This window comes from Formica exsecta, unplaced genomic scaffold (assembly GCF_003651465.1).
Source record: "Formica exsecta isolate Colony F162 unplaced genomic scaffold, ASM365146v1 scaffold72, whole genome shotgun sequence".
Taxonomy (NCBI): domain Eukaryota; kingdom Metazoa; phylum Arthropoda; class Insecta; order Hymenoptera; family Formicidae; genus Formica; species Formica exsecta.
In genome coordinates, this window is record NW_021853485.1 from 2,574,563 (window position 1) to 2,587,573 (window position 13,011).

Below are 13,011 nucleotides of genomic sequence, written 5' to 3' on the forward strand. Positions count from 1 at the left end.
AACACCAGAGAGAGAGAGAGAGAGAAAAAGCTTTACTTACCAGTCTTGAAATTGTTCTCTTGTCCATTCAAATTTATGATCTGGATGTCTATAGCCTGAGAAATTTGGAAATAATACATTGAAATCTGCATTTGGAGTAGTTACTATTACTACTTTTGGCATGATGTATTCAAAAATATTAAAGGGCAGATCCATTAATGTGTCTGGATACAAATGCTCAATTCTAAAATTAAGAAATATTTTTATATAAAATAAAAGATATATATTTGTGATTGATAGATAAAAAAATATTTTAATATCTTATCATATAAAAGAACAATGAAAATAAAATAGACTATAATCTCTATGTTAATGTTCATACAACATAACATACAATTCAATGCAAATTACAGCATCCGTTTGCTCCAACTTTCGGTCATTATGTGTTACACTTCCTTCACATAATTCAATTACAAGTGGTGTTTTTCGACAACACACATATTCCATAAGGTATGGCTCCGCTTTTACTTTGTTATATTCTAAAACTTGCCTATCAATGTCAACACAAAGTATTTCTTCCACTCCCGGTGTATTTTTCAAATAACGTACAAAACCCAATTCTGAACATCCAAAATCGACAACCTATCGACAAATATTAAAAAATACAGTTACTATCTAAAGAAAAGATGATGGTGAAATTAATATACTAAAAGTAACAATTTTTCATATTTGATTGTTTATCAAATAATATCTTCGAATAAGATTAAATTATTTAGCGATAAAGTAAAATATTTAGAGGGATGTTGGTCTGATCCATTATTGCGAATTTTATTTGTAATAGATTAAATAATTCAAAAGTAGCTAAAAAATTTGTGCAATCATACTATAACAACAATAATAGTTGCTTTCCATTTACATCAAAACTCAGATAATTCTCATTTGTGACATCATAACTCAGTTGAATGCACGTTCCATAGACATAGTACATCTAGACATAGAAAGACTCGGGTTCGATTCCCGATTCAGCCACTTGTACCTCGCATATTTTTTCAGACCCGCAAATGTTGTTTTCTAACAATTATTTGTCGGGCTGAGGAAGTGTGTAAACGCCCTACACAGACACGACAGTGCCGCTGCCACGGAAGAGATGGATGCTTGGTTCGTGCCTCCTCCCGCCTTAAATCCCCCCCTCGCTTCACCTCGCTGATGGTTCGATATAATGCGATGCTACATCCATTGGTTCTCTATCTCTATCTCTATCTTTATCTCTATCTCTACCTCTATCTCTATTTCTTTTTTCGCGAGAACCTTCATTCGATTTGTCAAGATATCTGTCGCGATAAGATCTTTTTTCCATGAGTGCTCTGTAACAATAGCAATAAAAATAATATAACAATCACAATAAAAAAATAATAAACATTCATTTTTAATAAAAGAGTAGTATCTTTTTTGCTCGCTTCTTGCAAATATAAATCAATTAGTTCAATTAGTCTTATATTATATTCAGTGTTAAATATTTTTAAAAGTGTTAGCTCCTTTTGTAGGAATATTTCTGCGAATATTAACTTTAATTCGACGTAGTTCAGTAGTGCTAATTTGTATGCCCTCAGGATCTCTGAATAAAGGTACTGACCCACTTGTAGACTCATCTGATCTGAAAAAAATTCAATCAAAATGTATTAAATTAATTATAACTATCAAATATTTTGTATTAAAATAATCAAACTTCCTCAGAAAAAGATCTCCAGGAAGACAATTTTATTTTCAAATGAATGATAATAAACATTAAAAATTTATATTGTATTATAATTTTTTTTATAAATTGTTTCGTATTATCTCTACTATTTTTATAAATTTTTTTTTATTTCTTAATTTAAATGTAACCAGACATTTACAAATTTTCTCTATAATCACTTTATTTTATAAAGTATCAGTAAATGCTTGAATTAGAAAAATGTATATGCATATACAGCCAGTACATATAAAACTTACTTTTTAAACAGCATACCAGCTTTTAGATCTCCCTCTCGTTTTCTTTCATATTCTGAGATTCTCTGTCGTTTTAATTTTTCGTGCTCCTTATCTCGTTTCTGCTCCCACTGCCATTTAAGTCTACGTCTTTGCTTTTCTTCTTCAACATTGATTGATTGTATTGGATTCATTGCTGAAAATATGATGCAAATAAAAATCTATTCCTAAAACCATAATAAATAAAATTTTCAACTTTAATTTTCTAATAAAATGAATGTTTCTAAAAATCTTTATTATGATTATTAAAAGCATTGTGTGTGCGGTTAATAGATTAAAAGAAGCAAGATAGCTTATATTTGAAGCTTACAATTTTTTCAACGGGAATTAATTTCTATATTGAATATACATATATATATATATATATATATATAATAATTAAAAATTAACAAAAAACTGTGAGATATTAATAATTAAAAACAATAAAATAGGCAATTGAAGCCATGCAGTGCAGTGTCTAGAGAGCAAATAAATTTATTAAGGAATAAATAATCAAGAGACACGGTAGTGTCTCGTGAGGAGCCGCTAGACTCTCGTATTCGAATTACGTTTCGTATCTTTCGCGACTCTGTTACCATCAATTAGAGTTAATCTCGCGAGGAATTATCGCCAGTGTATTTCACGTAAAGTATTTAAATAGTCGTCGTAACGTATATATTGTGTATGTGTATACAAAAGCCAATATCGCGATGTCGGTATCCCGGATCTGTTTCTGTGTTATGTAATGTGAATCGATTGAAATTCTCTTCGCATATTTCACACCATTATTTTCCAAAGACAGTGCGATTATCGCGCGATTATCATCAGGTATGTACACACACTTTGTTAATTTAGCTCTGCATTGATAGTATATTTCCTGCAATTTCATTAGAATATTTTTGAATCATTTTAATGGTGATCTCATTTTTATATTAAAAATTATATATAAATCATTCTATTATAGAATAATATATTGAATTTTTGTATTTTATATAGTTAAATCTGAACTGTGACAAATTCTTATTATTGCAATTAATCATTTCAGAGTTTCCTAATTATCCTTGGTATTAAGCCAATGCAATAGTTACTAAAACATCTACTGCAGATTTTTAATAATATCTTGTCTTCGGGTTTGATTTTTCTAAAATTTATTTTGTTATCTATAATATTCCACAGGAAACGATTGGAAAGATAGGATTAACAATAAATTATATATCTCGCTCAGTATATTCCATCGACATAATTTATATTTGGGGGATTTAATAATAATTAAAATAATTGCGTGACAGAAATATTAATAGCGGTCTACTCATTTTCTAGTAAAGCGACAGTATACACGTCACATTATTTTCTATAAATTAAAATAATTGTCGATTTCTTTTTTTTCCTATACTTGGGCACCATTGCACGTGTATACTCACATGGTGATATAAGCCGATGTGACCTTTAGTTTCACATCATTTGTCTGCGCACCTCAAAGATTTTATTTCTTTTGCATCAGTAAACAGATGCGATATTACATTACACACTTTGACATATATTTTATATATTTCATATATTTATACATATATATTTATATATATTTTCATATTCTTTCTGTCATATGTATCTATAATACGCGTGCAACTATATTATGCACGAGATCTCTCAATGACTGTTAATCAGTCTAACATAGGAACATAAAACTCAATATAATATTATTATTACAATTTATTATTTCAATAATATAGGTCTATTTATATAATTATATTGTAGAATCTATATCTTTAGACAAACACATACACAATACACACATACATACCCACACGTTATATTCACATTTCCAATTATTTACAAAGGTACTGCTATAGAGGATTCATTCTCTTTCTCCTTTTCTTTTATTTTGCAAAAATATGGATTGTCGATAGCTCTTATACCTGTCTGCTCGAAAGTATAATACAATAATAATAAAATAGCCAAATAGATGCATCCAAAGTGGAGAATTCATTAGTATCACAAGCGATTTGCATAGAGTTAATATTTTCGAGTGCATACTTCCTTATTTTATGAAAAGAATGATAAAATGCACGTGCGTGTAACAATATTATAAACAGTGCGATTACAAAGATATATTTTTTATAAATTGTAGCCACTCGATCAGTATACTCACATGTGAGGCATACACACACACATGCACACATACATCAGAATTTATATTTAATATAAAATTACATGTAGTTTTTATGAATTTTATACAATAGAATATATATATATTTATTGAAATCTTATGTCATATGTATGTTATATCTCTTATGTATATATTTTTTAATATTTTTTTTCCTTTATCAAGGTTTTTTGAAATAAAAATTATGTGTAAATTTTTAATAATCGAACAATTATATTTTAATTGCAGATATAAGCTTTTTGGATCAATGCAAAGCACATTAGAAACTTTTATATTTTGTATGCAGAAGTTTTACTAAAAATATCGAGTAGTTTGCTTCACACAATCTGATTATCATGTTTACTTACGATGTTGAATGAATATCAAGATAGAAGTTAATATATGTCCTCACATATACATATATTTTTTGTTTGTAGAAATATAGGCACAGAAAATAACATCTGTTTAAATAGATTAACAAGAACATTAAGTTTGTATAGGTTGTATACATGTATTTCTAGTTGTATATATTTTATATAACATTTTAAAAAATAAGTCTAATTCATTTAATATATGCCTTTTGCTTAATATTTATCGTTAAACGGGGCAAATTCGTCCAAGATCTTTTGTTAAATCAAAAGTGTTGATTAATTTGATTGTTTGCGCGTTGGCCCTATCTGATAGAAAAATCGGGTTATAATATTTCTGAATAAATTTTTTTTAAAAAAAGGAAAAAAGTTTATAGTTTTAAATTTTCGATAGCAAAACGTGACGTAATAGATCTGTTGATCAAGGATGTAATAATTAACAAGTACCATTAAATGGTAAAAATTGTATCTTATTTTGATATCATCAGGCATTTTCAAAGAAACGTATGTTACGCGTTTCCATATTAATAATGAACTTTCCCATTGTACAAAGATATACATTTAATTATATGTAGATTTGTAATTCAAATCCTTCTCTTAAAATTTAGGCCGCATAAAATATTTCTTGTTTGACTTTAGAACGAGGAAACAAACACAAGTTTTACATTGTCTATAAACAAAATAATTGAAAATGTTTTCTTGAAAATTCATTCACAGATAAATGTCACGTTTTAAGTTATGTTAACTCATAAGTACCATGGTGGAATCGTACGCAATCCTAAATTTCTTAATGTTACAAGATTACTTGCTTTTTACATTGTGCTATGTCAATGCATCTGGTATTATCTTCATTTTATTTGTTCACTTTTCAATTAAAAAATAATGTAAAAATTTTATTGGTAAATGCTCGATCATAAAAAAACTTGCTGTGTGTATATATATATACATTAAATATTCTGAGAAATGTTTTATGTATGAGAAATTCTGTATGTATGTAAGTTCTTAAATAATATTCACACAAATATTTACACGATATCATAGTACTATAATTTTTCACCATGGCACTTAAGTGCTAATTACTTTTTTGCAAGATAATAAATTCTTCCTAACTACGCCTTTGTATACAATAAAATCATATCACAAGTCTCGCCGAATCGTTCATCTCTGACCTAGGTGCATAATTAATGTGAAGAGATACTACAGTAAATATCACATGGAGCACAATGATATTTCATCAATTAAATACACCGTAGCGACTTTACGAAGTCCATTCCTTAATAATCGCGTATCTGACGGATTAAATTAAACTTTTAGGCATTACATATTTGACAGCAGTCACATTATGCTCGTTCGTAAAATAATAATTTATATACTTTCATATATGGAGTAGAATAAGCTCAAGCATATGACTGATCCAGCGATATAGCTATTTTATTCCCTTTCTCGACCCAATTTCTAAGACGTCCTCTGAGTTCTTCAAGACTTTTCGATTTTGCCTTGTTTATCCTCTTGTATTTCACATCTTTTGGCTTTGTCACGGATCTGTGGTTGCTCATTACCCTATTGTACGTTACCTGAAAGCATAAATAGATTGTTTTTCGAGAAAATCAATTTTATATGTGCATGGCAGTAGCATGATTTTCACTAAGCACCATAAAAATTATTACAGGTATGTAAAGTATCTCTTAAATCAAGATATAAATTTGTGTTAAATTTTAGATTAAAGAGTTCGTGTTGCATTTCAAAGATTATAATATCAATTTAAATACGTCACAACTATTTCTTGAAAAATCTCTCTTATTCGCCGATAAGATTTCGAGTCGTTCGCTTTTACCTGAGCCTGCTGACTTTCGTCTCTAGGTCTTTCGCTAGGCGGAGAATCTGCTTCTTGTGCCAGCCTCTCGAAACTGCCATAAAGATCCTGAAGTCTGCCTTTTCCGTTGCCCAAGTTTTTCGCTCTCCTATCTTCGCATTCTGAGTTTTCTGTCGACTCGGACGGATCCTGATTATTCTCGCTGTCGCCATCCTCCTCCACGGAATATACAGTTTCCAGGATCTCCGGTCTTCTGAGAAAACCGTTGCATCGTCGCATCGACGAATATTTGTTTGACGGCTCCACCGCATCAGATACGGAGCGGATCACAGTCACATCAGTGATATTAGAACGAAATCTGTAGAACACAAAATCAGAACTACAATATAAAGCTCGCTTTAAACAATTTATCGAATGCATATATATATTCATATTATAAAAATTTACGTATTATTTTCAATATTATATAAATTTCTATAATATGAATAGAAATTGTATCTTTTAATGTCTGATATTTTCGTGCGCTCACATTCACAATTTCATCTTATGATTTATTCTTAATTTTTACATTTTTCTATCTTTTTAATCATTCTTTATGTAAGCTCTTGTCGAGTCCACTTTGTATGAACGAAAAACAAGTATGATCATATATTTCATAGGAATTTATATAAAAAAGCATACCTTGGCGGAGCAGGATCGTCGGCGGTCTCCTCGAGCACCACGGCACTGTCGCTATCACCCAGACTATCCAATCTGTCCAAGGCGTCGCAGGGTGGCGAATCTCTGGTACCTGTGCTCCTTTCCGCCAATCTGCTCTGTAATTGTCGAATCACCCTTTGTTGTCGTAGAATAATGGATTCTCGCTGACTTAGACTGGCTTCAATCTCCTTCTGCTTCCTGCAGAGTCTAGACTCGAATAGCAAAAGCTGTGATGACAACGTTCGCAGTTGTTCGGCCTTCTCTCGCGTCAGTCGGGCTACCAGATCCTCCTGCGAAACCGATTACAATAACGTGAACGACGTCGGTCGTGTGATCATTTCCCATATTAATCGCGCGAATAAATAGCTTTTTACCATATAGGCTATATTCGTATCGATAATTAATAAGGATAATTAATAACGAAGCGATTCGCAGCAATCGGTCTTTTACCCCATCGGATATGAAACAAGTAATTAATTAGCGAGCGCGATCGCGGCTGTTATTAGTATTTACTTAACGCCGTTAATTAATTTCTTCGTATACAGTTCGTCTCACGTAATATCGTCCCGATCGAGATACCGTTTGAGCGATATCGCTCACCGGAACCGGAGTGTGTACGGTATTTCAGAGATCGCATTTTTACCGAACACCCGTTCGCATCTGCGTGTCTCGAGTCTCTGTTTACTTTACGGGGAATGCGCTATACTGGCAGTACGCAAGTAGTGCGTTCCCCGTCTGCACACGTCGTGAAACTGCGTGTTTGCACAACGGTATACGGGTACGGGTATGTATCCGGCCATCACTTTGCATGAACATCGCGCATCGCGTCTCTTCCTTCCGTCCTTTCCTCGGCGAGGAGGGGAGGGATGGGGGCGCGAATCCATTATTCTCGCTATTGTGCTAAATGGCATCGTAAGGCGACCAGATGATATTGCTGTAACGCATCTCGAGCACAGAATGAAAATAATTGAGATGTTTTGCCGATAAATCGTACAATGTGAATGACCGGGTAATGTTCTAGAGAGGAGATTCTGCATTTAAAAAAAAAAAAATAAAGAGAGCTAATACTACACAAAGAGTATTTTTGACGTAAATTGTAAAAGAATACGAAAAGAAGCTTTGATATATATTTTTTTATTTAATAAGTGATATGAAATTATCCCATTATTATTTAATTAGGAACTTAATCGACTAATATTTATCAGAACGCATATGTTTTTCAATAAGATAGCTGTTATGTAAAAAAATACACCAATTGATAAAAATGAAAAATAAATTTCAAGATATCACTTTAATTTATAAGGCAACAAAAAACTAAAATTAAAAATTAAAATTAGTAATACTGTTTGCATTAAAAAGAAATAATATTTGTATAGTTACACACATAAGTGTGTATAAATAATTTATTCAATAATGCCGAGAGAATTATCTCATTTATAATAACAGACTGTTATACATTATCAAAGAAAAATAATATTTTTGGTAAAAATAAATAGAAAGGATAGATATAAAAAAAGAAATTTGTTCTCCAAAATCGTATCCTTTTACGCGCGGGCGTTTTGTTCGTGCGTAGACACATTAAAAAGTCGCCCCGAAATGAATACATCACAACGTATTAATAGTTCCTCGTTTAGATTCGACAAAAGTACACGGAAAGTCGTTATCCATAATCTGCATCGGCCATTCCAGCCAGTACTACCCCGCGCGACTAATACCGGATAGTCTGAGAAAGAGGATCATTTCGTAGCAATTATTCCCCCCGCGGATCTCCGACGAATTTAGTGGGGGAATCCTTTTTTTTTTTTGCACGGAGCTACCTCGCAAACCGGGAATCGTCTGTAGTCACGCAAAGTCAGACGCGAAATCGTAGGATGTCACGAGATGCTTCGAGTGGCTTGTCTCGAAGGTGCACGGGAAATCTTTTATGGCAATGACTCGTGGCAGCAGTGCCGTTTTGCTCATCCGCCGAAAGTCTTTTTCCATCGGCATCATAAAAACGAATTATGCATACAGAATGTTCAAAATCGACGAGTATTTTAACACGATGAACTATCCCACAAAATTCAGGGATTAGTCCCTTTTTTTAACGAAATACTTCAGAAAGACTTTTAATTTACGGATATATTTTTATATACGAAAGATAAAACATTTCCAGCGAATTGAGCTTCGGGAGTGATCGATGCTCGGTGAAATTGCGCGTTGATGTTTTCGACTTTAATAGATATCTCAATTACAAGTTTACTAACAGTATAAAAGCGAACAACGTTTATTTAGAACATTTTCTCGTCTGCTTCGAACTGCGGCGAAGCTACATAGCCGCTCGCATTTAAATGGATCACTGTATATCTAATATTTCACTGTCCGTAACATCGGTTCGGGCCGAGCGTGTTTTATGGTTTTCAGAAGTAATAGCTTTGATCGATCGTTTCGCGCCCCCCCCCCTTTCCCCCTCTCGGCCGGTTTCTTCATCCAAGACGAAGCGGAATGGGATTGCCTTCGCATGTTGAAAAATACTTCGTAATTGAAACTTGCCTGCAACTTAAGGGTCCTCCGCCAGGCGAGCATCTGGTGGGCCTGCGCCCGTTGCCTCGCCCTGAGTGCCGCTATGACCGACTTGGCTTCCTCCAATGACGTCACTTCCACCTCGTTACCGTCCTTCGCAGACTCGCCTGACAAGTCACTGATTCGGCGGCCCTCGTCGACGGTAGCCAATATGCAGCTGTCCATCGACGTCTCGTCGAAGCTGCGAACACAGAAAGTAGCGCGATGAATTATCCATCGTTCTACATCCGCTAAACTTTCGATAGCAAATATGTCGAAACGCTTTCGAGCAAATTACCGCTCGAGCGATCGTCGCGGTTTCCAAAGTTATGAGTTATGACAGAAGAATCCTACAACTATGCACGACATTCAAACAGAGATCTCTCCAATCTATTTATTTGTATTTATCTACTCATTTATTTATGTTGGGAGATTATTATTCATACATATGTATGTGTGATTTATTTTAATTATTAAATCTATTAACTTTTTATTTGTGTCGTTTATTGTTTTTACTATGTGCATTGAAAAAATTTCTTCTCTTTTATAAAAATTTTCATTTTATTTAAGATTATTAATATTAAAAATTTAGAAACAATTAAACAATCTTATTATTATGTAGGATGTATTGATATTACCTTTGTACATAATTCTAAAAGCATGTGGGATTATTCCACATGATTTCCTCTAACCAAAATCTAATTCAAACAGGAATAGTCTCAAAGCGAAAATCGCAAATCACGTTCAAACGCGGATACGATAACGTAAGAAAATTTCGATGCATCTTTTCCGGTCGATTACTCGTACAACGGGATTCCGTCATGGCAAAGCTCGTTCTCTTCAGCGGGAAATAATGTTCGTGCTTGAAAACAAACCCGCGCGACCTAAGATAGGTTTCGATACCCCTCGCGCACGCTCTCCTTCATTTTCATCGACGTACTAATGAATCACCCAGCTACAACTGGAAATAAAATTCGATACGAGTCCTAATGCATGGTCGTGCATGTAAAGTAAACTGATCCTAATATCGAGAAACGCGATCGTCAAATAAATCAGCGATCATGAGAACCATGCAACTCGGTTTAATAAAACTTGAGGATCAAACTAATACGAAATAGATGTGCGCCAACTGTTATCTCTTATACTTTTCTATCTCTTTTATTTCTCTTCTAAAATTTAATATATAAATAAAAAAATAATAGCTTGAAGTAAAAGAAAATATCGCGCGCGCATAAAGCATTCTTTTTTAGAATGGATTTTTAGCTGACTTGAAAATTTTACTTTTAATTCGTCGTATTTATATAATTTTAAATCGCTCTGTATAATCTTCGCCATATATCATTGCGTGAATGTAAGTTTATCTTTCCTTCATGCGGATGCTGACGATGCACGTGCGCGAATTTATCGCAGCGGTCTAATCAGTCGAGCGAACCGTTGTACGTCCGTAAATAAAAAGTATCCAGCCAAGTTTTACATCGGGGTGTACGTACGCGAAAATAAAAGTTTCCTAAAAGTTTAAAGTCGTGTTTTGATAGAAGTTTAGCGCGAAGTGGCTCTCGCGCGAATCCTATAAAAACGGACTCGTAATACTAGCCGGGGCGAGAGCTTGATATCGATTTCTATCTAGGAATTTACATCGCGCCGTATATCAAACGGATGTAGATACATACCTGTTACGGTTCGCGGATGAATAAAATCAGTCGAATGCACGAACGCGGCTGTGTACCCGCCGCTGAAAACGTAAGCCCGCCTCTGGCTGGATAAAAGCTACTCGGCTTTAAACTCGGGTAGAGACACGTGTCGTAATGTCGACAGTTACCTGTTTCCCTCATCGATAGTAAACGAACTTTTTTTTATACCGCATGCTCACCCGAGAACATCTTTGAAAGAGCTACTCGATACTAAAGTTCTGCAATGAATATATAACCGAGAGTGATTCTCGATTGTATCTGTGTATGTATGTATGTATCGGAAATTTCTTCTATCGCGAATATTTTTTGAGAATATGATCTTTTAAAGTGGTCTTATAAGAAAACTTTTTACAACCGCTCTTAGTAAATATAATATTAGATACAAAAGACACATACATATGTAATTCATAATATTTAGTTGAAGCTTTTTAGTAATTGAAGCACATTTTCATAAAGTTTTTCATAATTCGTTCTTTCACATGAATGTGAATATAGAAAAATTGAAAAAAATTTCTTTTCTCTTTCTTTCTCCAATTAAATCTTAAAAAAAAATCTAAATGCATAGTTATACAATGCTTTTCTATTAAATAGTGTCTCAAATATTACCTCATTTACCTATATAGTTTCGATGATATTTGAGACAATACATATCAAATTAGTTTCAACCTCTAAGCCTGCATTATAGTATACGCAAGGAAGTACATGTCCCTCATTACGAGCTACTCTACACGACACACTTGAAGCTTAGTAAACTCGAGAGACAGTTGTGAGAGTTCCCTAGTTAAAGTCATCTCTCGTCGTCTCGAATTCATTCCGATCGAGCGGAGACAAATCGGGGAAGAGGGCGGACTGTTAACGCGCCCCCGCGTGTAATCTACGTTACAAGTTATAGAGAGAGAGAGAAAGAGAGAAAGGCTAAAATCATCTACAAATTTATGTGCGGTTTACTTAACGGCAGTGACAGATATTTATATATGGAAAGTATTTTTCTATAGTATTCTCTTCAAGCTCCTTTCCCTCTGCGACTAATTAAGCCTAGATAAATTATGTATGAGTCGTCTGGTTGAGTCATGCCGCGTCGGCGGTGAATTTGACGTCCCTCCTCCCTCGTGGAGTGAGGGGCATCGATCGCGAGGCACCCCACATGAAAGCCAAAGATCGAAAACCCCCCGCGGTACATACGATAGGGAGCGCATTTCCGACAGGTAACTTCGAGAGCGAAACTACCACTGCGATATAAATGCGCTTCCACATCGCGAATAAAAAAAATATTGATATAATAAAATAGCGAAAGGCAAACACATGTGTGAACGCGGCGCGATATGGTTTGAAAGATGATTAACAATAAGTTTAAATGACTGAGTTTATTATTACAGTTATTATACTCGGAATGTGCTTTATACGAGAAATTAATTATCGATTATTGCTTACTATAATTCGTATCGCGTATACGGATGCATAGATTATAATGCATAGATTAATTATCAATTATTATTTGTAATTATATATAAAGTATATGTTTATTATTATTATTATTATTATTATTATTATTATTATTATTATTATTATTATTGAATTTATTCTACATTTATTGCATTGAAAATTATATTCATGCATATAATAATAAGCAGATTAGTAAAATAATTTTATAAATTTTTGAAAAAAACATTAATAACTCTAATAATTCCATATAAAAGCTATAATCTAAAAATAGAAACTTTTACAAGATTATAGCTTTCATATAAAAATCTTTTTCTCTAATTCTCTCTT

The 13,011-nt window shown here is 33.3% G+C and overlaps 3 protein-coding genes across 9 annotated transcripts in view; all 3 read right to left on the bottom strand.

The window, feature by feature from the left end:
* LOC115243622 overlaps positions 1-967 on the bottom strand; it is a 6,156-nt gene extending 5,189 nt beyond the window's left edge. Inside the window, 3 exon segments of the mRNA XM_029820755.1 lie at positions 41-223; positions 374-621; positions 896-967. Coding sequence (XP_029676615.1) covers positions 41-223; positions 374-621; positions 896-967 — 503 coding nt within the window.
* A 521-nt stretch (positions 968-1,488) lies between these two features.
* LOC115243623 lies at positions 1,489-2,141 on the bottom strand. Its single transcript, XM_029820756.1, has 2 exons — positions 1,972-2,141; positions 1,489-1,633 (listed from the first exon to the last, which is right to left on the bottom strand). Exons 1-2 carry the CDS (start codon positions 2,139-2,141, stop codon positions 1,489-1,491), a joined length of 315 nt encoding a protein of 104 aa, XP_029676616.1.
* A 2,813-nt stretch (positions 2,142-4,954) lies between these two features.
* LOC115243371 overlaps positions 4,955-13,011 on the bottom strand; it is a 142,833-nt gene continuing 134,776 nt past the window's right edge. For all 7 annotated transcript variants that reach the window (XM_029820305.1, XM_029820304.1, XM_029820303.1 and 4 more), the window contains 4 exons: positions 9,542-9,752; positions 6,992-7,299; positions 6,332-6,668; positions 4,955-6,071 (listed from right to left, as the gene is read on the bottom strand). In XM_029820305.1, coding sequence (XP_029676165.1) covers positions 5,895-6,071; positions 6,332-6,668; positions 6,992-7,299; positions 9,542-9,752 — 1,033 coding nt within the window. In that variant the 3' untranslated portion in view covers positions 4,955-5,894. The remainder of the gene's footprint in view (positions 6,072-6,331; positions 6,669-6,991; positions 7,300-9,541; positions 9,753-13,011) is intronic.